The sequence below is a fragment of the Esox lucius genome, chromosome 21 (assembly GCF_011004845.1).
Source record: "Esox lucius isolate fEsoLuc1 chromosome 21, fEsoLuc1.pri, whole genome shotgun sequence".
Taxonomy (NCBI): Eukaryota; Metazoa; Chordata; class Actinopteri; order Esociformes; family Esocidae; genus Esox; species Esox lucius.
This window is the reverse complement of record NC_047589.1, coordinates 8,416,326-8,441,205: the sequence shown is the minus strand read 5'-3', so window position 1 is coordinate 8,441,205 and position 24,880 is coordinate 8,416,326. Positions and strand designations below refer to the sequence as shown.

The 24,880-nt window shown below is 41.5% G+C and overlaps 1 protein-coding gene across 3 annotated transcripts in view; it reads right to left on the bottom strand.

Annotated features, from left to right (window-relative positions):
* Window positions 1-12,506, bottom strand: part of pou6f2 (POU class 6 homeobox 2) — an 87,829-nt gene extending 75,323 nt beyond the window's left edge. For all 3 annotated transcript variants that reach the window (XM_020041603.2, XM_020041604.2, XM_010885546.3), the window contains exons 1-2: window positions 12,154-12,506; window positions 11,029-11,216 (exon numbers count right to left, since the gene is read on the bottom strand). In XM_020041603.2, coding sequence (XP_019897162.2) covers window positions 11,029-11,200 — 172 coding nt within the window. In that variant the 5' untranslated portion in view covers window positions 11,201-11,216; window positions 12,154-12,506. The remainder of the gene's footprint in view (window positions 1-11,028; window positions 11,217-12,153) is intronic.
* Window positions 12,507-24,880: the final 12,374 nt, after the last annotated feature.

The window sequence follows — 24,880 nt, the reverse complement described above, 5'->3', positions numbered from 1 at the left end:
TCCCCCATTGACCATGTGAATAAAATGGGCGTTATTGGGGGCTTTGTGTCTGAGTTCACTTTCGCTCCATTGCATTTCTGAATCAATTGTTGTCCATAAAACAGGCATCACCACTTAAGCTTTGTCAGTGGCACTGCATTATATAAGTTGTCATATGTTGGAGAGAGTGCCGCGGTAACGATTCAGGCTTTTCACCATCCACCCCCATTTTTAGTAATGGCTCTTTTCAAAATGTGAGCTTGAGAGCCTGTTGTTTTGTAGTCAGCAGCCGGTCTCATTGAAATAATATATACAATTCGTTTTCTACTTAATACCACCTTGGATTTTTACCATTGTTTTTTTCTGTTTGGGTGTGAAAACCCATGTTGATGTTCCTCACCATCGTTGCCAAACCAAATTAGGACGAAAGGCCCGTGGCTTCGGGAATCGATTGCGAACCGGTGAAGCTGACAGTCGGGGCGCCGTACTGGGCAGAATATATGACAAGTAACATCACACACAAGGTTTAATTCTGTCAATGCCAGACCAATTGTGCTAGATTGTTTGGCCATTGATTTCCCTAATGCTGCCAAAATCGCCTGACGCGGCATAGCTTTCGTGGGATTGGTGTGCGCACGACCTCACAGCACGCAAATCAGACATTCCTATTCCCTCATTCTGGATTGGTGTGTAACATACTGTCAATCGGGTGGCAAAACTTTCGAAAAAGGGCCCGCCGGTCCCCTGATAAGGTGTGTTAGTTTCAACTCATTGCAGGTTTTTCACAGCAGTGTTCTGTCTCTCATTGAGCACGCTGGAGCCCTCAACAATAACCAGGAATAACGCGCTGCCAATAACCCCGGGTCCTCTTTGTTAGATGGCTCCCCGAGGAGGAGCAGGAAAGTAATACTCTGTTTAGAGACCCTGAGAGGAGAGGCTGGGCTAGTTACAGGTCAATAGCATTTTTTCACTTTTTTTTTGTTGGCAACTCAGACTGACTGTTGTTGAGGGGCTCGCCTGTAATACCATTAGCTGCGTTATCACGTGCCGGGAACCCTGGAGAGCTGTCATTTCCTTAATTAAGGGCACGGGCTCAGGGGCTTCGTGGTCAGGAGCCAAGTCTGTCTCTCTGGGAACGTTAATGTTGGATTTCTGCTGGAGCTGCAAGGGACCAAGAGATTGTACATGGAAAATAAATATAAATATATATATATATATATATATATATATCCCACTCATTAGTTATTCCACCAATAGGGGAGATGATAAAGTGAAGATATTTCACGGGAGGGAAAGCAAAGCACTGGGCAGTGCGTGGATTGGATTTTTCAGCTCAGCAGTTCTTCAGCCATTTCTGGAGTTAGTAATTACAGAACCTCAACGGAGAACATGGTAGATAGAAAGAGAGACATAGAGAGAAAGAAATCGGAGAAAGGTAAAAACACTAGCCCATTTCCATTTAGAAAAGATTCCAGGATAAAGGCATTGTTTTTTCGTTGATGCTGAATTGTAGTTACTGCTGGCTGGTCATTACTGCATGTAGTGTAAATGGAACTGATAACCACTAACTAGCATCCTCCAGTGTTCACCCCCTCATGCATGGCCACGGGTCTCCCTCCAACAGGCTCTCTGAGACGGGAGAGTGCTCCAGGCCCGCTCTCACCTCCCTCATCCCGACACGCCAGACTGAAGAGCACCGGAGAGGGACATGATGAGGTCAATTGGAGAGAAGGGGTAATGCTTACTGCAAAGGTCAAGACAGAGAAGGTGCGATGAAGAGAGTGAGAGAGCGCGATATGGAGCGGGGGGGGGGGGGGGGGGGGGGTTGGGGTGGAGAGGAGGAAACTAGGGAGATTTAGAGAAAGAGAATGAGAGAGAGAGAGGGAGAATTTGTTTTGGCAGCTCTCGAGGGAGGGGAACACTTTGCACATCTGTTGTGGCCTGTTCGGCCTCATTCCCTAAGCAATGTCAACCTGATTACCTCAGGGTTGAAAGAGACAAATGACAATCCCCAAATTATTCCTCATCCTTTTACGGCCATCAGAGCAGCACGCCACTGCGAAGTCGGGACCGGCCTAAGAGGGCTGTAAGCCTTTTAGGAGAGAGGGGGTGTGCTGAGGTGCCTACTTTCCCACTGATGGACGCCTCCTCTTAAATTACTTAAATGATATTTGCGGTAAATAGGATTCCGCCTGATCTGATGTCCCCTTTATCCCTGTCCGGACGGAGGGTCTCTCTTTAACCACGGCCCTCAGACCGGACCTTTCCAAGGTAGCACCAATACACCAAGCACAATCCTGAATGTGTGTAAATGCACTTAACCAATAAAAGTGATACTGATTTGAAACGCTTTCCTCGCGGCCCTGGTTTCACTTGACCTAGGGAATAAGTGATTAATCATCACCTGCTACTCAGAACCCCTAGCAAACCGATATCACTGTATGCAGAAAAAACGTACGAAGCACGAGGTGTGTGCCGAACGCACCACATCCCCAGACCCACCGCCCCGTAACATGCGCAGCGGCGGCAGAACAGTTAGGGGGCAGCCAGTGGGGTCTCTGGGTGTAGACTTGGACGAGGTGGGGGCCGGCAGGGGTGGGACTAGACACCCGCATGTCATGCCTGACACATCAGCCCGGGGCCCGAGGCTGTCCGACACTAATGCCGCCTGCCATGTCCCACTTTCTGCTCCCCCTGTCCCAAAGACCTTCTGTCCACTCCCCCCCCCCCACCCCCCACCAAATACTGTACGTCCATGTCGCCCACTGTCATAATGGTCTAATAGTAATGGATTATCCTGCCACTTTACAACATCTATCATTCCAGGGGATCGCACAAAGTGCTCCAGTTTGCAGGGGAGTCTACAGTACCTCGCCTCAATCTTGGGCGATGTGGACCGTGGGCTCTAGCCACCCGAATGAGCAGATCCGAACGTCGCAAACTTTCAGTCGGGAGGGTTAAGCCGTGGAAATGAAAAGTTCGGCAATGTTATTATTACATTCCGTGGGCATAATAAACCGCCCCTCCATGCGTTCGGACCGAATTTCCCAGCAGCCCACGCACACAGCATCCCTCATAGCCTGGTCACGCTGCGGAGGGGAGGGAGGGGAACACGCGGGACACACTATTGCTTTGAAGCCTGTAACTCCATTCCCCAAGAAAAGAAGCATCACAATGTTATTCCACATCCTCAGATATGAAGGGGAGGGAAGAAAAAGGGAGAGAAAAAAACTGTAATAACTTCTGGATAGCCTGGATCTTGACTGGCCTGTACAGCCCCCCCCCCCCCCCCCGCCCCCCTTCACACACCCTTTCTCTCTTCCTTCAATCTTTGGTTTCAAAGGAAGCGAATCAGCCAGAAGGACACAAGGTTATACATTAGTACTGGTCATTGCTCAAAAGAGCCAGCGTTATAAATAATAAAGGCTGGTGAAGGACACGCAGGCTGTGGGATGGATACATCTCTGGTTCACACCGCACAAGTCAAAGACAACATTGTAATTTCCATTCCTGAAAATGTGACCCCTTCCCACCTTCGATTGAAAATCGTGACGACGACGACCGTTTCGGCGCAAACTTGTGACGTTTCTTTGTTAGTCCGACATGAAGAGCTTGCAGATATTGTTTATGGAAACTAGTCTATGCAATACATATTTCTTTGAAAATTATTATGTTCACCTCACAAAGACAGTATGAAGTGAATCTTAATATTCATTCAATTTCCCCCACCACTGGCAAAGTGCCCTCGATGTCAGTTGCATCACAATATTTCCTTGTAGAGCAACACAAAGTTAACGACTCATTTCGACTGTATGCATAATATATACTGGACAAATTATAATGTCAGTCACCTTGACATGCTCAGCGTTACTGTGTACACAATCTACATGTCTGACTTTTGTTATGTGTAAAATGAACAACTTTCTTCGACTGTCCAATGGCGAAACAAGAGTTATTTTCTACTTGTCCCAGGACGCTCTCTGAGTTGTGATGGTGACGATAGTGCACGTAGCCCATTACAGGATGTATCAAAACCCATTTATAGGCACGTGCTACGCTGTTTTTTGGAGTTTGTGGCGCGGACAGATGAAATCCTCGTAATGAGATCCACCTTCCGGGGAGAGAGAAAGGCCCACTGCCCCTTCCTGCTCTCTATAGTCGTATTTACACCTCTAAGCTGGTCCCATTCGTACTACGTCTTTATTACTTAGCCCCGGTACCCAGCGTTACAGGCCTCTCTGCATTAGCAAACAGCTAAACAGTCCCCCCACCACTCGCCCTGCTTGCTAAGCTGATTACACAGAAATAATAAGGACCTCGGGCTGCCTGCAGCATTGTGCGCCTCTGTATGCAGAGGAGTGAAGGAGATGAGGTGATGAGGAGACCAGGCGTCAAGGGAATAGGGACGCAGTGGAAGATATTGGGAGAGTGTTGGCCTGAGAGGAAATTCTCTACATGCTGATTCCTGAGAAGACGTACGTTTCTTTCAAGTTTCTTCTGTTTTTAAATGTGGTATTAAGGTAAAATATACTTTTAGTAAATTTTCCGCATGGTTGAAATTATTTTTTGGTTTTAAACCACACCCTCTGAAAGATTGGAGGGAATATCAACTGCTACTTTGGTAATGCAGGTCAAATTATTTCAGTGAGTTGCTGTACTGTATCTACCAGATTTCAAGAAAAAAGACAGATATAGTCATAAATATATTTTCAAAATGAATGAGCTTACAAAATACAACAAATAAAGAAATGCAGGATATTGTACAGTATGTGTCTAGACATTTTCTTCTGGCTGACCTCCAATCGTATAAAATCGATAGAAGATTCCCCTTCCTCTCTTCTTTTCAGTCTGTAGGTGACCTTTCTGAAAATGTGCCTCCATTTTGGCAGAATCGGTGTAAGTGCAGGCCATTTCATGTAGACAGTAAGTGTACGAAATGAGTGGCCCTGTCGTTCCAGCCAGGCTCTCTCTGACAGCATGATGATAGAAGCGTCACATCCTTGGGAGAGTAAATGCAAACTGACAAGAGATGAGCTTTTGGTTGCGGAATATAATACCGAATTGTGCTCCGAGTGTCTTATTATCTTGTCTGTTGATGTTTGAAAGGGGGAGATTTGCTTGAGAGCGGAAGACAGAAACTGTACACAGCTACCCCATCTCGTCCTCGCGCAGGGCGGGATGCCGGGTCTCGTAACCACAGCCTTCCCTTCTAATGTCCACTTTTCCCAGCCAATAAATACATGTCGCTAGGATGTTTGGGGTGCCTCATGGCTTTTGATAGCTGGAGTGGAAGACTATTTGCACAACCGTGAAGGAATACGCTTTTAAAAATGAGACAAACCCTTTCACCGGTGAAAGGACCACTGTTGGGTGTGGTAGACCAGCATTACCACCCCCCCATGACACTTCCTACCGATGCCTCCTTTCAAACAACTGCCTGGGTGGCCACAACTATAGACCCAGCCAGAAAATGTACCTTCACTTCAATGAACACTTTTATTTACGGCAATCAAACTTTTGTACTTATCCACTAAACCGTCAAAGAGTCCAGAAAAGGCAGCACTCTGCTCTATAAAAACAGTTCCTCAGAAATGACCTGGCAGAACCTGAACACACTTCTGACGCTATCCACGAAAAAGTAACCAAATTTCTCTCTCATACTCGTGTTCTTTTCTGTCTTTTGACTCTCTAACCAACAGTCATCATTTAACAAATTACACTGTGAATTCGGAACATTTGCTCTCAATAGCTCCTCGCCTCCTAGCTAAATATAGGCCCTTACAGTAATACATTCTCCAAGGACAAGTATTTGTTGAACACTGCATGGATATTTTCACTGCATGGATGCTGTGGAACTGAATTGTGTGTTTTTTGACAAATGCCTCTCTCAGGCATTAATTTTCCACACCCACCAAAGGAATGGCGAATTTGACACACAAAAAAGAAGACTCAATGGTTTCTATCATCGATGATCGCTCTGAACAGGCTTCCAGAAACTGGTTGGAGATACTTAAGTCTCTCAACGGCTAATATTCTAATAGACTCAAATCTGATCCAGAATATCTGAGATGTCTCGTATTAGTACTGTCACTGATCTAAGTCATTTGGAAGACATTCATCAGTGACTTGCAGGAGCAAGTCATGTTAATTGTATTGCACAAGAACGAACTATATGACTATTCGATCTAGTGATCTTTCAGTACAGTCAGATAACCTAACCACTAGCCTATCTGCCACCAGTTATGGAGCAGTGGTTTGTTCAAGTAGCTGAACACACTATAATATACAGTTATTTCCCAAAGATAGAACTGAAAATAATGAACACAATTTTATTTGACAAAGACAAAAATATAACTTGGATGTCAGCAGTCCACATTTCTCTTGCCATCCCAGATGTTCTCCACGGAAACACATGAATGGTCCATGTACATGAGCCATTGTTTTTAACAGAAGGCACTGTGGCTGTTCAGGCCACAAACTCTGGTCCACAAATATGAAATCATATTCAACTATAGTTGCACCCATAGCCTATGGATGATAAGAGAACATGCAGGAGAGGTAGCACTGTGCCACACCCACATCGAAGGCTAAGCATATTGCCTCCTAGTCTCAATATGCATAAATAACCAGAAGGATACAGAAGAACCATAACACTACAATGTTTTTATTTTATTTTGTGAGCAACTATCTTCCTGACATCCACATTGCCCTGTGGCCTGTAGAGGAGCTTTGCTGCTTAGTGAACGGAGTTGGGTTGTTTTGCTCTCTCTCTGCCCCTTTCTCTCTTGGCCTCTGTCTATCTGCCTCTCTCTCTACACCTTTCTCTCCCTCACTGCTTCTCTCTCTGTCTCCCTCTCTTGCTGGCTCTCTCTGAATCTCTCTCTCTCTACCCCTCCCTCTCTGCTTCTCTCTGTCTGTCTGTCTCTCTCTCTGAAATGCTCTCTGTCTCTCTCTCTCTCTGCCTCTCTCTCTCTCTCTCTCTCTCTGCCTCTCTCTCTCTCTCTGCTTCTCTCTCTCTGCTTCTCTCTCTCTCTGCCTCTCTCTCTCTCTGCTTCTCTCTCTCTCTGCCTCTCTCTCTCTCTGCCTCTCTCTCTCTGCCTCTCTCTCTCTGCTTCTCTCTCTCTGCCTCTCTCTCTCTCTCTGCCTCTCTCATTTCTGCATATCTCCTGACAGTACCATCATTCTGTCTCTAAGCTGTGCCAAGTCTCAGGGCCAGTGAGTGGTGCCAGCCTGCCTGGGGCACCCCCCAAGGCACTGCCTACAGGCAGAGCCCTGGTATCCGTCCGACAGGCACATAGAGACAGCAAGGCAGCTCAGGGCAGCCACATAGATACATCCACTACCAGGACCCAACACTATTCAAAACCAATGGGACAGCAGACAGCAGGCTGACAGTGACATGAAATTCAAAATGATCATGTAGACTTATCTTTGACAGGAAACATCCTAACAGTAGGAGACTGTTGTTAAAGAAGCATGCATTGTGATATTAAAGACACAATTTATTATTTTGGAAGGCATCATTGTAATTGTGGTCTGTTGAATTGAAATGTAGGGGAGAAAACAAAGCATATAATGGGAAAGGAACATAAATTAGGCAATGTGTGTGAGAGCATGTGTGTGAGTGAGCGAGTGAGCATGAGAGAGAGATAAAAACAGAGAGAGCGTTAGTGAGTGTGTATTAGGTATGGCGGAAAGTGGCCTGGATAAAAATGGCCAACTGGACCTCATCCTGTATGTAACGTTAAGGAGAAATGAAAAAAGGATTGATGCTTATTACAGGGAATTGTAACTCCGTCAAGATGAATGAGTTGGTAGACCTTTTTTTTTTTGCTTTCTGAGAGTCTAGCCCTGGGATATGCTGAAAAATTCATTTGACTGACAGCCAGAGCAGTACACAGATCAGGAGTTGAGAGGTCGTTTCAGAGAACCCTTCCCTAAAATATGTCTCGGACGTAAGAGCAGAGCCGGCCTGCAGAGCCTTAGCCCCCTCCTGGACACCTTATCTGACGCCAAAAGACACACTTACATTACAGATGAACACACATTCAAAGACTTTACCCCACACTGTCACAATGGAAAACAACAACCGATGCTTGTCTCTTGTCCGTTTACGCTCCGACGTGATGCTGCCACGTGTTTTACATGTTGCGTGCCATGAGGTAGACTGTTTAGAGTGCTGGTCCTCTTGGGGCCCACAGGTACCAGAAGAACAATGGGTCATTTCCGATGTTAACTGCCTGATTGAACACAGATAAAGCCTTGTGTGGTTTAATGTGCTTGATCATTAGAATGACTCCCTATTAAGAGAAGCCCTGGTAAGACACTAAATCTATAATTAGGTCAAATATGGGAACTTTTTATTATCTTTTTGTGTTTTTGGCACGGAGGTGGCATTAATAAACCAGCAATAAGTAGCATAAATGAGATAGCATCTCTCGTAGTGGTACAATGTTCGCACAATATCCTGCAGTGATGTATAGTGCTGGGTTCAGCTCCTGTCTAAAGGGGGTTGTGACACAAGCACTCAATGTTTTTGCTCAGCAAACACACCCCCTTAACTAAAATGTCTGAGGGAAAAAGACCTAATATTGGCAAACAGAACTAGACATACAAAAATATATTTTATTTTGAAAGGATGGTTCTGCAGACAGCATTTGAATTGAAAAGACGTCATGGGGTTCTAGCTCAGTGCAGGCCAAATGCAGATTCTAAATGGTGTTGTGATGTATTTTGTGCATGGATGGTGATTAATATTTGTACTACATAGGCCTAGATATTTCTCTGTCTTTCTGTTACAAACAGCTCTGGGGACACTGTGGCCATTTATAAAACTGCATTAAACAACACCAATACAGTCCATATTGTCCATTAGAGTCAAACAGAAAAATCTACAATTATTAAATACAGGGCCAGTTTCACAGACACACATTAAGACTAGTCCTGGAGTAAAACATGTAGGTCAATGGAAATGGGAACCGATAGGGACTGTTCACTCACAGTCCTGTTATCTTCCTTTAACCACTACCAAAGTTGAAGGCTTTTTCATTGTTACGGAACAATGTGTATTTTTCATGTCACAATAATAACTGCGTTATTAGGTTTATTACGGATTACGTCAACATACATAATATATATATACATACACACAAACAGTATGTTTTACTAAAGATATAATGTAGTAGTAAAGTATTTGTAGTAATGTAGTGGTTAGAGTAAATAATATCAGCAAGATAAAATCTAGCTTCTTCCATGAAAACGTATCAAAATACATTTCCTTGTAATTCCACAAGATCTCGGTGGCCTCTCTGCACTAGCATACATGAATAGTGTAAAACGGGGGGTTTGTGACATTTTAGCAAGTGTGAAATCATTTGTCCATGGGCATTTTCCCAAACAGTCATCCACTGTTGCATCCTCAGTGGCTGAACACTGACTTATCACCATAGGAGACATTTACAGTACATCAGTAAAGTACAGTGCAATCGGGTTGGATGAAAGCCCTGTGTAAAGTGTTGTCTTAAATAGAGCCCATCATAGCTCATCCATTATCTACTCACAACAAAAACACACACGGCAGTACATATGTTGTCTTATCAAAGACATCGACAAATCAAAACCACTATCACTGAGATAACACAAAAAAGTACACTTCAGAAATTCAAACATCAAGTCGCAATGTCTGAGACAATTGATAGGATTATTATTTCAATTCTTAATATGACGTGCTTTGAAAAGCAGGAATTAATATGGATCAATTGCAATTTCATAAATCTCCGCATATATATTTTTGTATTAGCTCAATTGTATTAAGTGGTAATTGGTGTGAATAGGTGTGAATTAGTAACATAATTTGTAACATCATTATTATTTTGCAACAACACTGACTAGATGGATGTTGCCAATACTTCAAATGAAGAAGCTAAAACTAACTGAGGTAATGTACAACTTTTCCTTTCAAACTGAATATACATATTACCATAGTCTACATAAGACACAGCATAAGGACATAATTGTTTCATTATGTAAAACAAATGTTTTAATCCTATTAGAAGACTGATTTATCTTTGACCTAGGGCTACATTAGAATGCCTGGTTAAGTAAATCAAACATTAAGCCTGTAATCACACCTGAACACAGAATTAAATAGAGAGATAAATAAAGACTGAACTGGTAAGAAATAATATCTAATTTGTTTTACATACATTTTTAAGTAATTACTATATGTTGTAACTGTGGGATTTTATGTAATTCAGAGAAAAAACCCATTTTAAAAAGACAAATGAAAAGAGAAATGTAAATGATTACTGTATATAATGTGAACAATTATAAATGTATCATCATTCTCATGATTTCTAATACAGAAACCACGTTTGTTGTTTAAAACATTATATATTGTGATTAACCAGAATTGCAGATACACAAGGAAATGTCTCAAACTACAGCCAGAGGTTTGTAGTCAATAGTAGCAAAATTGACAATGATTTTGAAGTTGAGAACATATATTTCAGATACAATAGTCTAACATTCTAACTTGGCATTTTTGGCTTCACATTTCACACTTTTCACTTTTACACTTGTAACAATATCCTAAACTGTATATTCCAAGACAAGATTCTCACTTTCCGTTCTGAAAACAAGGGCCAAGTCCTACTAACGAGTTATTAAAGGCAAAAGAATGCAGTATGTCACTGAATATTCACTCTGAACAGCATTTAAAAATGAATTACTCAAGTGACTAGACTCAAAACACCATCCTACCTGATAGGATGATTTAATTGACGTAAAAAAAAAATCCAAACATACTGACCTTCCACAACGCTATGTCACCTCAAAGCTCACCAAAAGAACTTCACTTTTAAATGAAAATACTTTAACAAACAACCCATATCGCATCTCCTAAATCACCTCCTTTAAAACTAACTTTGATAAATCACTTTCTGTTAGCACCTGTTCCAGAAGCACCTGGTCTCACACACCAAAAGAAACACACGGTAGCGGAACATTTGCCTCCTCACAGCCATGACCAGTCTTGGTAAACAGACTCACCATAAAGCTTGTTGGGGTTGTTCTCCCGGTCCACGGCCTCGGATGACAGGAGCAGGGGCTCGTCGTTGAGCTCGCTGTCCGGGGTGGCCGCTTTGTCCTCAGCCCGGAGTTCGGCCGCGCTCATCTCGCTGCGCAGGGAGAGCAGCGGCTTGCTCAGTTGCCCCGTAATCATCGGATCCTGGCGGGAGCTGTGGGGAGCCCAGTTGGGGGACAGAACACTGTGGTTAGAGGGGGGTTTCTCGCCTCCCGACCCTCTCTCACAACACACACACTCAAACGCTTCACCACAGAGGCTGGTTCTCTCTGTCCACCCCTTTCCCCTTCTCTCTACCCCGTGGCTCCCCTCTATCGCTCAATCATCACTCCTTTCCTCTCTCCCCCCTCTCTCTCCCGCGCACTCTCTTTTATCTGAGGCTGGTGCTGCTCACGCTGAAATTGATGGCTGCAGCCTGCCTTGTGACGAGCGGTTACGGATCGTGTGGCTCAGCCATTACACCCTGCAAGTGCCAAGCAGCCCAAGGAACATTCATAGCTGAGGGATACTCGTGTCACTGCTCACATTTAGATTTCAGTCATTAGGCAGACCTGCTACAATCCAGGGCATCTTAACACTGTTAGGTGGGACATCCACACAAGCCAGTAACAGTTAGTACATTATACCAATAAAGTACCATCTGCTAAGTCTAGAAAGCTAGGATAAATAGTGTTTCAATATTAAACACATACTTTGCACACATATTGTACCAACGAACTGAACTGCCAATGAATACTGACCTGTTACTATTGCAATACTATTGATGACTCAGAAGTGGCATTATTCATAGTGTGCATTACTCTGAAGCGTCAGCAGTGAACAATTAAGGCCTCTAATAACAGAGGACAGGTACAGATTGGGAACACAAGTGGTCCTAACAGGGTTTTTTCAAATTCTAACATCTCCCATTGTACAAAATAAAGAAAAACACCATTAGCTGGAGAGATTGAGAAAGGCTATCAGTTAATTTATCAACATATTATTGCGTAAAGTAGTTTAATGTCATGATGTAATGTGTCTCATTACTGATGTGTAGCTATGTAAAAGTGCCCCGAAAGACAAATAACATGAATAAAGCATACTGTACCTACCTCAATGAAGCTCCAGTAGAAGACCAAAAAAAGTGTAAAAAATATTCTTCTGAATGTCCCAAAAAACTGACAGAAAACCAGTTAAAGCATGCTCACCGCCACAGAGCAGAGACCAGCTAGTGCATGATGCTCGCTAACATACCAGTAGCAGTGTCCTCGACCTTGATGCCTCTGAATAGCCGCTGCAGGTTCAAGCCTGAGGTTGCCTCCCAAGTCAAGTCACCTCCACTCTATCTCCTCCCTCTCTCTCTCTCTCTCTCTCTCTCTCTCCCGTGTCTCTTCTCCCTTGTGTCTCCTCGGTAGAGAGCCTCCTCAGACGGTTCCCCCTCCCTCCCGCTCTGAGACACAAAGAACAACAGGAACACTGAGGGGCAAAACTCTGTGTCCACTATGCCTTATTTATGGACAACAACAGTCGGTCTAAATAGGTTGGAGACGAGGACAGGTGACTGCCATGTATGGTGAGTGGGAAAGGGGGGTGGGTGTCAACCTTTCCAGTCCACTTCCACTCCCACTGCTGCCAGGGTGGTCGATGCGTTCATGCCCAGAGGGGCCTTTTTAATGCGCTCATCAGGGGAAACCGGGGGTGCTTTGATATGACACATGATAATCTATGGAAATGTTAATCGATAGAAATTGTTTAAGCTGTCATCGAAAAGGCGAGCCGGCTGGTCAATACTCATATGCCTGGTAACAATGTCGCTTGTCATCTGGGCTTCATTTGTGGAGCACTTAAATATGGGACTCTGCGCATCAATGCACCCTCTCTGCCCAGCGAGGTGAACACATTTCCCCCTCTGTCTGAGCCTGGCCTCGGTCTTTCCCTCTCTGCATCCATTTGGGCCCACCCCAACCTCCCACCACCATGCCTTTGAGTCGCTTGATAGGTCCACTGGAGGGCAAAATTAATACCTAATTGAATCTTGCAGTCATCAAAATAATCAATAGTTTTTTTATTATTTATTCTTCACAGTCTGTCGACTGTTTGAAAGCTTGGAGGGATGATGGACACGAGCGAAGGGTCGCGAGCAGGCAAGCTCGTCGTTTCACAATGTAATTTTCGATGTGGTGAGAGTTGCGAGACCTAAAATAAAACCGAAAAAAAGGACCCTTTCATGGAAACATGGGAAAAGGGAAGGCTAAATCTTTTCCCCACCAGCTATGATGAAAAATACAATATGAAGAAACTGACACTTAGAGCACGGCAGGATCCTCTCTGTGGCCAGCCTTCCATTTCTTAGCTTTCTCCTCGGTTCTCCTTATTTCATCATATCAGGAGTGTGGCGGCTGCTCTCTGATGCTGGCATTTCTCTTCCTGACAGACTCTAAACAAATGCTGGGAAGGAGATCATAGCTCGGATCCTCGTAGGCGGCTGGAGAAAAAGCTGAAGAACTTCCCTCTTCCTTCAGCCCAGGCTGTTAATTACATTAATATTATGAATTGTTTAACATGATGCCTGGATGCAGCTCTTTAGTCAAAGTCTGGATATTTATTTTACCAGAGCGGGTGAGTGTGTGTGAGGGCTCAGGCTTGTAGTCGGGTGAGTAGAATGGGGGGGTGGCCTTTACTCCCCCTTGGCCTCAGTGCACAAACAGGGAAAAGCACTTGGCTCTCACCCCCTCCCTCCCACCTCTCCCCCGACCTACCCCCTGTGTCCATGGAGAAGGTGGTCAACACACAGCTCTCAGCGCTCATCAGATATCCATGCTAATAACTAATGGCCTTAACGCTGTGGTCCCGTGGGCCCCCCCAGGCCAAGGGGCTTCTACCACGGACGACCGCACTCCGCTCATCTGTCATTCAAGGCTCAGGACACTAAAGGAGAAAGACAATGTATTCTTAACAAGACCATATTAATATGAATAATGCCCATGGTGACGGCAACAATAAAAACAATGATAATAATTATAATAATGCTCTTCCACATGTTCTGTGGAAATAAACTGTTATAATGTCTTCATGCAGAATATAAAGGCACCGATGATTTTACAGCGCTAATATAATTTAATCAAGATTTATTACCGATTTCAAAATTAATTTATCCATATTTTTGGGATACGACAGGGAATACTGAAATTACATTTTAAAAACTAAACAAAAAGCATTTCAAAAGAATCGTATTAAAATATGTGACAAAGAATAAACTGATTGATTATGACAGTATCAATCTAATTTTATTACGGCACCATTGACAAACCCACACTCACTGTTCATAAATTACAAATGGATCATTCTGTGCGGCTGACAGAAAATGGGTGTTGTCTAAATTTAGATCACAGTTCATGTCCCTGAGGAGACAACAGAGCCGTTAAACTTTCTGATGGTTTGTATCATGTTTGAGTACAAGATGCTGGCAACTGTAAGAACTGAAAACAAACCACATTAAGTGTCCAAATGTTACTCTCAAAATAATTAAGTACCAGAAATACTGTGAGCAGTAATTTGACTTTCAGACAACTGAATGACTTCGAAAGGCTAAGATAATATATTGAACAAGACAATTAGGGATGTCATAGTTACCATAGTGGTGGTTGGTTGAAAATATAATACCTCACATCCTAGAGATCGCTGCTAGAATGTTCCAGTACCTTGAATGTGCTATGAGAGATGATTATTTGTCTCCCCCTTAGGGTAAGGAAACATACTGTTCCTCCCTTTCCCCGGTATGGTGTGTCTGTGGACTGGGAGACTTTTACAGTAGGGAAATTCTACATTAATGACTCAGAGATTCCAAATATTTACCTTAAAAATACACAACCAACCAAAACCAAATGCATAGTTAAATGAACCAGTTTAACTAACAATACCAGTTTCACAGAAAGGTTGACCAAAGAATAGTCAAATCCAGTGCAGATGACTAGTTACAGAATAAGTGTTTATGCTGTTTAAGTAAATGTGTTTCTGTAACATTTTCAGTGGACATTGTTAAAAGTATTTTTTGTTTGATAGGTTTATGCATAGGGTTTTATGGTTTCAATTCTGACTGCAAGCATTACTCTGTTACAGTAGAATTGCCCAGCAGCATCCAGTTATTCTCTTGCTAAATGGTGTTATGTTAAATACACAAAAAGTAAATCAAAAAGTATCAAACATAATGCTTAAGAGCAATTCTGTAAAAATGTCACATCTTCAACATTGGAATTGCCCTAACAGTATCTCACAAAAGTGAGTGCACCCCTCAAACTTTTCATGTGACAACATGGAAGAAATTACACTTTGCTACAGTGTAAAAGTAGTGGTTGCCACTGGAGTCCTCTTCCACTCCTCCATGATGACATCACAGAGCTGGTGGATTTGAGAGACCTTGTGCTCCTCCACCTTCCGTTTGAGGATGCCCCACAGATGCTCAATGGGGTTTAGGTCTGGAAAAATGCTTGGCCAGTCCATCACCTTTACCCTCAGCTTCTTTAACAAGGCAGTGGTCGTCTTGGAGGTGTGTTTGGGGTCATTATCATGTTGGAGTACTGCCCTGTAGCCCAGTCTCCAAAGGGAGGGGATCATGCTCTGTGTCAGTATGTCACAGTACATGTTGACATTCATGGATCCATCAATGAACTGTAGCTCCCCAGTGCCGGCAGCACTCATGCAGCCCCAGACCATGACACTCCCACCACCATGCTTGACCGTAGGCAAGACACACTTATATTTGTACTCCTCCCCTGGTTGCTGCCACACACTCTTGACACCATCTGAACCAAATAAGTTTATCTTGGTCTCATCAGACCACAGGACATGGTTCCATAATCCATGTCCTTAGTCTACTTGTCTTCAGCAAACTGTTTGCGGGCTTTCTTGTGCATCATCTTTAGAAGAGTCTTCCTTCTGGGATGATAGCCATGCAGATTAATTTGATGCAGTGTGCGGCGTATGGTCTGAGCACTGACAGGCTGACCCCCCACCCCTTCAACCTCTGCAGTAATGCTGGCAGCACTCATACGTCTATTTCCCAAAGACAACCTCTGGATATGACGCTGAGCCTGTGCGCTCAACTTCTTTGGTCGACCATGGCGAGGCCTGTTCTGAGTGGAACCTGTCCTGTTAAACCGTTGTATGGTCTTCCTCTGTATGTAATCACTCCTTCCTCTGTATCTAATCTGTGAGATGAGTTGAACTGAATCATAGTTTGCTTAAACACAACAAACTTCAGGTAACTTTAGCCAAAACATAAACAGAATAAATAGGAGTGTGAGCATGTTTTATTTAAATTTGATGTGGCCAAATTAGCTGGAGTTGATTTCAGGTGTCGGTGAACTTAACCATTCTCACATGCAGGCCTCCGAAATTGTACAGCGGTAAAGTCACTTCCTTGCAGTAAAACCCTGTCATTTTGACCAGGAGTTAGAATCTTGGTCGTGGCATCCTGAAAACACCCAGAAGCCTCAAACGTGGCAGTGCAAATTGTCTTGCCACCTGAGGCTGATGTGCAATAAGGGTTGCCTTGACTCATCGCTCACTACCAGTTGTGGTAGGTTGGATGCCTGCCAGCTCAATTGCAGTTAATGGCTGTTGAATGTGTTCTCTTTCAGCGCGTCCCAGCGGGTACTTCCTGGTTGAGCAAGCACTTCCTGGTTGAGTAAGTAATGTAATGATAAGCACAACGGATTGACGAGAGGACACGTCTCAATGTTCAACTCTCCCAAACCTGCCAGGGAATGTTTTCGATGAGGCAAAGCCATCAATAGGAATTGGACTTCATGAAATTGGAGAAATGTTGGAATAACAACGCATGGAATATATACATGCCTATTTAACTAGTGGTGGCTGAAGTAAGCAGATGTTTCTAATGGCTCTTTGAAGGAAAGTGAAACATTAGTTTCCCTTGACCCATAGAGAAAACCATCTAAGAAAGTGGTTCCCAACTCCGGGTTGGAGTACCCCCAACATTACACATTTTCATTGTATCACCAGCCAAGCACAGGTGATTCAATTGGTCAACTAATAATCAGGCTCTCATTGAGCAGAATGTGGTACTGTTGGGGGTACTTGAGGACTGGAGTTGGGAACCACTGATACTCAAGTTAAGTAGTGAAATTCGTATTTAATTTGATCAATGGTTACAGCCCTCTACCTCTACTAAAATAAAAAAATAAAACTGTTCCCAAATGGACCGCCATAAGGGGCCAGAGCAAGCTGAAGTATATCAAAGACAGTGTATTAACAAGATCTCTTTGAAGCCTGTAAACCGGGAGACCCAGCAGGTCTAAAATAAAATGTCCTGATTGGTCAGAAGTGTGTTTTTTGTACATCGATACACGGAGCTGACATTCTGAAGCATCAAAGCCTTAGCAGTTTTTTATTTTTATTTGCCTCCTTCTGCAAGGGCCTCTTCCCAGTAGAAAATGCAACAAGCTATTCGCCTTACAGAGACCGATATGTAGTGTATATGGCTGGTCATTTACAAGCACAACTGTCACATCATTTTACTTAAACTAACCGTGGATACACACTCCATATTTCGGATTGGGGGAACAGCAATGCAGTATGAGTCTGAGCCTTTACTTTAACGTTAATGTAAAACCACCAGAGTAGTCAGCATTACCTTTAAAAACTTCTTACATTTATAAAAAATTTAAACTAAAAAAATGAAAGTGTGCTGCGCATAATGTTGCAGAAAAGAGAGGGTCCAGAGAGATTTGCATGGCTCCTCAAAGTCAACTTACCCCCGCCACCTCTTGGGACCTGCTGCTTCATAGCCACATTCTAATGAAAGGTGTGAAAATTTGATTTCCCAAAAAGGATTGGTAATTCTCTATGAGGGAAGAAGCCGCGATCAATAAATCATTGCTAAGTAGATTGTAAAAAAGAAAAAAAATATCCCCGCTGGTGTCAGTGCATTAGGATTCTCCTGAGGATGGTTAAGGGGAGGTAGGTAGGGCTGGAACTCAATCTTAATAAATCTGATACAAATCATGCCTTTAGCACCCATCTGGCCCCAAGCCACACCACTACCAGAGCAGAGTAAAACCTTATAAATAAAATGCTAGTTTGAAGGACATGAGAATGAACCCAAATGTTTTCCGCTAGTCATTGCGCCTGTGTCGTGTCTGATGGAACATCATTACCTTTTGGCCAAAGGCAACTAGAAAGAGGCTAGTCTCCAGTGACCTATTTGTAAATGAAAATCGCACGCCATCATACAGAACATGAGCCTATCATAGCTGGTAACGTTTTTGCAGGACAAGCCCACATGACAACAGCGGCCTCGGATGCCAGCAGACTTGTCCTATGTCAGTGGTTGTTGAACCTCCCCTCGGATAACCCCAGACGTTTTACATTTTTGTCGAAGCCCTGAACTAACTCATTGCATTCATCCTGTCAGGTGTGCTAGCTCTGGAATAAATGAAATACATGGAATGGAAGTGGGTCTCGTATAGATGTTAAACTTCTCTAAATGTATCGGTTTAATAGGCTTTTATGTTATCAGGAAGTGTTGGTCATTAACCGTCTAATAGAAAGTAATTGCAGAAAGCCTTGTGCACTGGGTCAGATCTACTATTGGCTGATTACAATTAGATATAATCTAGAGGATTACATTGTTTCCCACTCTGATAGAAATATATTACTGGTAAATACAATAATAGCTTCATGTGGAAAGAAATTACAATACTCTTGCCACCTTGTTAGCCATTAATGATACACAATAACTGTTCCTTCAGTGTCACTGGCTAGACTCTGTTGGATCTATATATGTAAAATATGCAATCTGTTGGCAGGGAACTGAGTTTTCAAATGCTATAATAACTTCCTTTGTTATGTATTTTCAAAACAGCTGGGCATCTTTTAGGCCTACACATATACTACATTGGCCAACTAATGTACACTGCATAGGGCCTGGTACCGAACAGACACAAGACGCCTGCTACTTTCGTAAATACGCACAAAAAACAAGTGTATATATATTTTACAAACATTTACGTTAAATGAACCATATAATATAAACATTAATGAGTATTTTATTGTTAATAAACACAAAATGCAGGTGTTTAAGGAAAAATATTTTACCATACATTTTTCTTTTCTGTGTTGTGGCACAGCTTTCTTTGTTTCATTCATTATGCCATGGCATAATGAATGAAACAATTCACAAATTAGGCCTATTAGAAATACTGTAGTAAATGAAAATATTTGACACACTAGACTACTCACAGTAAGGCTTAGCATACGAACTTTCATTTTCAATCATGGAAAGTTCCAGCCGCCAGCAAAACAATCTGTCAACAATTTCTATGGAGAGTGTGTGCAAATGCGTTGATTATAATAGTATAAAATATATCTAATATGTATAATATCTAGGTATACATAATAATGCTGTGACAAAATCTATTTATTTTTTGTTTTCGTTAATATCGATATTTCGGAAAGCATATGAGCCCACTCATTTGAAAAACAAAACACAAAAACGACATACTTGAAGAACACTGCAGAATTGGCAGGCTGTAAATGTTTGAACCTGATAGAATGAAAGGGAAATGTGTTATTATTATCACGTGCTTTTAAGACAAGGGGACAGCAATGTTTCTTCTCTAATACCTGCAGGGCTTCTCATGTTCAAAGTCGACCAGCATGTAGTATTGATTTAGCCAGAATCACACAGATCTAAGAGAAATGTGTTGATTGTTTCGCAGCAGGTCTTGCTTCAAATGATGCAGTAGGAAAAAGGTAAAACCATAGCTTGCTAAATGAAGCGTTTGTTAGGCTGTATCCATTTGGAGTGTAAAAAGGCCCTACAGAGGTAAAAAAAAAAATATATATATATATATAGGTCTAATCCTAAAATGTATCCATAAGTCCTACGGAGATATGAGAGGATTTGATTGGTATAAGTCATATGGCGAATCTGACCCATCTGAAGCCAAGGTGGCGCTATTACCACATTGCCTACACCTGCCAAATCCTGTCAGATCTCGACAAGTGCATAGGGTGTTTGACTACAGCCATGTACTGTAGCAAGAAAGGTTTCTATTCCTCACACTGAAAAAAGACCAAGAATATGCCTTGCTTATATCACACTGAATCTGTATTAGACATTGCTAAATCACAAGTGTTTTACTTGAATGATTTGAGAGAGTTATAATATATTGCTAAACATGTGTCCAATCTTTGTGTCATTATATACAAATTATAATAATTTGATTCATAGTGATGATAATTATTGTTGTTTTTGTTATTAGTATTATTATAGGAGCAGGCCTATAGTAGAAGCAACAATCTTTGTGTAGAAAGAACAAGGAGCTAAAATCTTTCACATTCTGTTAGATAAAATTGATCTCAGTGTCGACTGTAGGTCTGATTTTACAGGGTTCAGCAAACTAAGGCGTATGTGCCATGTGGCATCAGAGGGTATTTGCCATGGCATGCCAATTGCATAAAAAAAATAATAATGTTGATTTAATTATATTTGCTTAGCTTGTCAAGTTCATAACTATACTTTTGTTTATATTTGTATTTTGTGTTTGTTTGTTTTATTTCTAATTATTTTAACCAGTTGAGGAAAGCAAGATCAAACTTGCATTGGTTTTCACTGCAAGGTTGTAGTTCCCAGGACATCCCATGACACAATCTTGATTAGCCAATGAGCTTTAATGACGGTGCAGCAGCTGCTTCCCTTCAACCTGCCTCTGCCTCATCAACTAAATTCAAAACTAAATTGTGCTCAAGAGCATTCACATTGCTACAGCTTGCAAGCCTTCTTTCATTATTCTAAATTCAGTGCCAAAATTACATCAGCATAGAAAAAATGTCAGCTCATTTATTGCTATTTGAACAAAATAATATAGATTTGTTTTATTGAAGAGCTGGTTGTTTACTTTCCCTGTTGCAAAACAGTTGTTTTCTAAGACGTTGAGTGTAGTCATTTTGAAATAAGACACAAGAAAAACTTCACAGATGATGCATACTGGGCTGATGAACTCATGTGAGCTGTTTCCAGGTAAGAAACTATATGAAGGCTGACAAATATATGAAGGCATTAAACAGATCATTGTAATCTACACACATATGCCTGTGAAGCAACATTTGGGAGTAGGTTTCCGCCTGCAATGTAGCCTTTGTGGCTGGGGACGCACAGTTTCAATTCATGAATTTGGATGTTACTACTAATGCTAATTAGTGACAGAGGTGGATAATGGCTTGTTATGAAAAATGACTCGACTGGCCTTCAAGAACAACTCATTTTAAATGGAATTTCACCCAAATTTGAATCTAGGTCAAACTATCCCTTCAAGTCTGTGCTGGATTCAGAATTTCAGAGTTTCCCTTACGAGCCTTCCCTCATGCAATGCAGGTCAGTAGGCCTAGATCTGTAGACTGAAATAATCAGTGTCATAATACCCATAAAACCTAGGGTCAAAATGTGATGCTGGTTCTTTTCGCATTTCACCATTTATTTATCGCATCAGATTAGGCCTGTGTTTTGTTTAGGTTTAGCCTGGTTCTACGTTTTACTGTGTATATCTTGCCTTGATAGTAAACATTTGCATCAATTAACTCTACAAAAGTAAATCTTTGCTTTAATGCAGCCAATATTGATAAATGTCACCTTGTTCTACAATTCCGTTTCCAAAAAAGTTGGGACACTGTGTAAAATGCAAATAAAAACAATGCAATGATGTGCAAATCATTTAGCCCAATATTGAATTGAAAATAGTACATATCAAATGTTGAAGATGAGAAATGTTATTGTTTTTGGAAAAAGACATGCCCATTTTGAATTTGACACCAGCAACACGTTTAAAAAAAGTTGGGACAGGGGCATGTTCACCAATGTGTTACATCACCTCTTCTTTTAAAAAATACTCTGTAAGCGTTTGGGAACTGAGGAGACCAATTTCTGTTGTTTTAAAAGTGAAATGTTTTCCCATTCTTGTTTGATATAGGATTTCAGCTGCTCAACAGTTCAGGGTCTCCTTTGCAATACTTTTCCGTTTCATAATGTGCCAAATGTTTTCAGTTGGTGACAGGTCTGGACTGCAGGCAGGCGTGTTTAGCACTGGAACTCTTTTACTATGGAGCCACGCTGTTGTAATACGTGTAGAATGTGGTATGGCACTGTCTTGCTGAAATAAGCAAGGCCTTCCTGGAAAAAGACATCTGGATGGCAACATATGTTGCTCCAAAACCTGTATATATTGTCCAGTATTAATGATGCTTTCACAAATGTGCAAGTTACCCATGCCATTTGCACTAATACCATCACAGATGCAGGCTTTTTTAACTTGGCTTTTAAATTGTGCGCAGATAACAAGTACCTCTCCTCTTTAGTCCGGAGGACGCAGACACTGGTGAAACCTCCGGGGCAAGGGGTGGCAACTGCTACCCTAAAAAAGTGATTGCCACCCCACTCGCCACCCCGTTGTCAGGAGTGTCTGCTATAATATATTCATGTTTAATTCTATTATTAATTTTATTATTATATTAGTATTTTATTTTTTCTACATTAGTTGTTAATCTCTCTGGTAACCCATTCAAATGTCTTTGTGTTCCTGAGCTGCTCCTGAGAGTTCCTGAAGTGTTCCTGAGCCCATGCAGTGATTCCACTACAGAATCGTGTTGGTTTTTATTGCAGTGCAGAGAATTCACCACATTCTCTGAAGCTTTTAATGATATTATATACAGCAGATGATGGGATCCCCAAAAACTTTACAATTTTTACATTGAGAAACGTTGTTCTTAAATTGCTGCACTATTTGCCTGCGCAGAGGGGCGAACTCTTCCACATCCTCACTTCTGACAGACCCATCTTCTCTGGAATTATCTTTTAATATCCCATCATGTTACTAACCTGTTGCAATTTACCTAATTAGTTGTGTGATATTCTACCAGGTTTAGTTTTTTTGTGTTTACACAACTTTTCCAGTCTTTTGTTGCCTCAGTCCCAAAGTTTTTTTTAAACATGTTGACATGAACTTCAAAGAGGGCATAATTTTCCAAGAAACAACACAATGTCTCTGTTTCAACGTCGTTGTCTTTGTATTATTTTCAATTACATTTAGAGAAGATATACACATCATAGCAATCAGGTTTTTTTTTGCATTTTTGCAGATTTTGTACTTTTTTGGAAACAGTGCTTTATATAGATTTACAGTTATCAAAACGGCAAATGGGTGTTAGCCTACACGACACCCAGACCTTATTTGAAGTGGAACTTAAAATCCCCTATGGGAGAGATTTATGGTGTAATAAGGCAAAGAGACACCTCTCGAATTTTGCACAATTTTATGGGGAATCCCAGCTAACATGTTATGTAACCAAGACCAACCATGACATTATGGATTGGTAATGTCCTGACTTTGTGGCAACGTTAGCCAAAGGTAATTGCATGACCACATAATTGGTAATCTTCCATACCTCTTCAGCATGTCGCAGGGGCGTAATTACCCAAGGTACTGACAAGGTAACTACTTACGTACCGGTTTGGTAACGATCCTATGTAACTCCAACATTATCTTAAGGAAATTAATGACCACATAATTGGTAATCTTCCTTACCAATTATATTATCTTATGTAACTACAACCGGGAAATATTAACTCCTATTTTCGTTGCTACAACGTACTTACATTGGAACCCATGTATTCCAAATAGTTCAAAGTCCACCTGAACATCTTAAAAGTCACAAGAATTCCCCAATCACCACAATTCAAATAGTTCTATATAATCTCCCACCACAGAGACGGAATGTGTACACAAATTGTAAACTGCACGAGCGTCCCGCCATTTCTTGTTCGTTGTAGTTTGCACTCCTAAATAGTCGTCAGAAGTTTACAGTATCTCAGTAGACATTACCGATGGCTATAGCACATTTATTTTACTCCAGTTTAAGATAATTCTGATTTATATTTACCATATTATATTTACCATACGTGTTGTATTTCTGTATTTTTAAACACTTTTGGATTATTTTTTATCACTTTAATAGTTAAAATGGTGTACATTACATGTAGAAAGCTAGCAACACTTGCTTAGTCATCATCTTTGCTAGTAAGGCTAGTTTTTTGACCAAAATGTAATTACCAGCACAGTCATTACCAGCACATTACAGCTTGTGCTGGTAATGACAGGTTGTGGTGGTGATGACGGCAGATACATTAAACATACTGTTCTTTAAAGCATTTACGTTGAATACGTTATCTTAAATTAATTAGTATACATTTACCAATCAAAAGTCACTATTTTAAATGAAATAATGCATTTGTTTTTAAAATACTAAATTAATTCATTATAATTGTTTTGTTTAGGTGTGACATGGCTCCAAAAACAGCTGCCCAAAGGTACAAATCATACAGAAAACATCTAAAAGATAATCCTGAGAAATATGCACAGTATCTGCAGAGTGAGAAAGAGAGATATCGTAGAAGAAGAGAAACAAGATAATTGAAATCTGTTTCCTTATTGAGCACGCAAGAACACAGATATGAAAAAAGCAATGGAAAGTTAATCAACAAAGGAAGAGAGCTAAGGACAGAGAAAAAGAAGAAATAGAAAAGTATCCTTCAATGAATAGTCCTCCAGAATCAGAATAGAATCAGAATAGGGATGTGCCAAATGCAAGGATTGAAAGAGGGGGTATGGCGGATTCCGTCCAAACCCCAAAGCAAAGACGATGCAAAAAAAGTCAATAGAAACAGAAGAAAGGTCTACTATGATCTTCAAAAGTCCCAAAAAAAGCTGGAAAATGCCTTGCGAAAGGTTGATAAGTATAGGAGAAGGTTAGATCGGCTGACTAAGA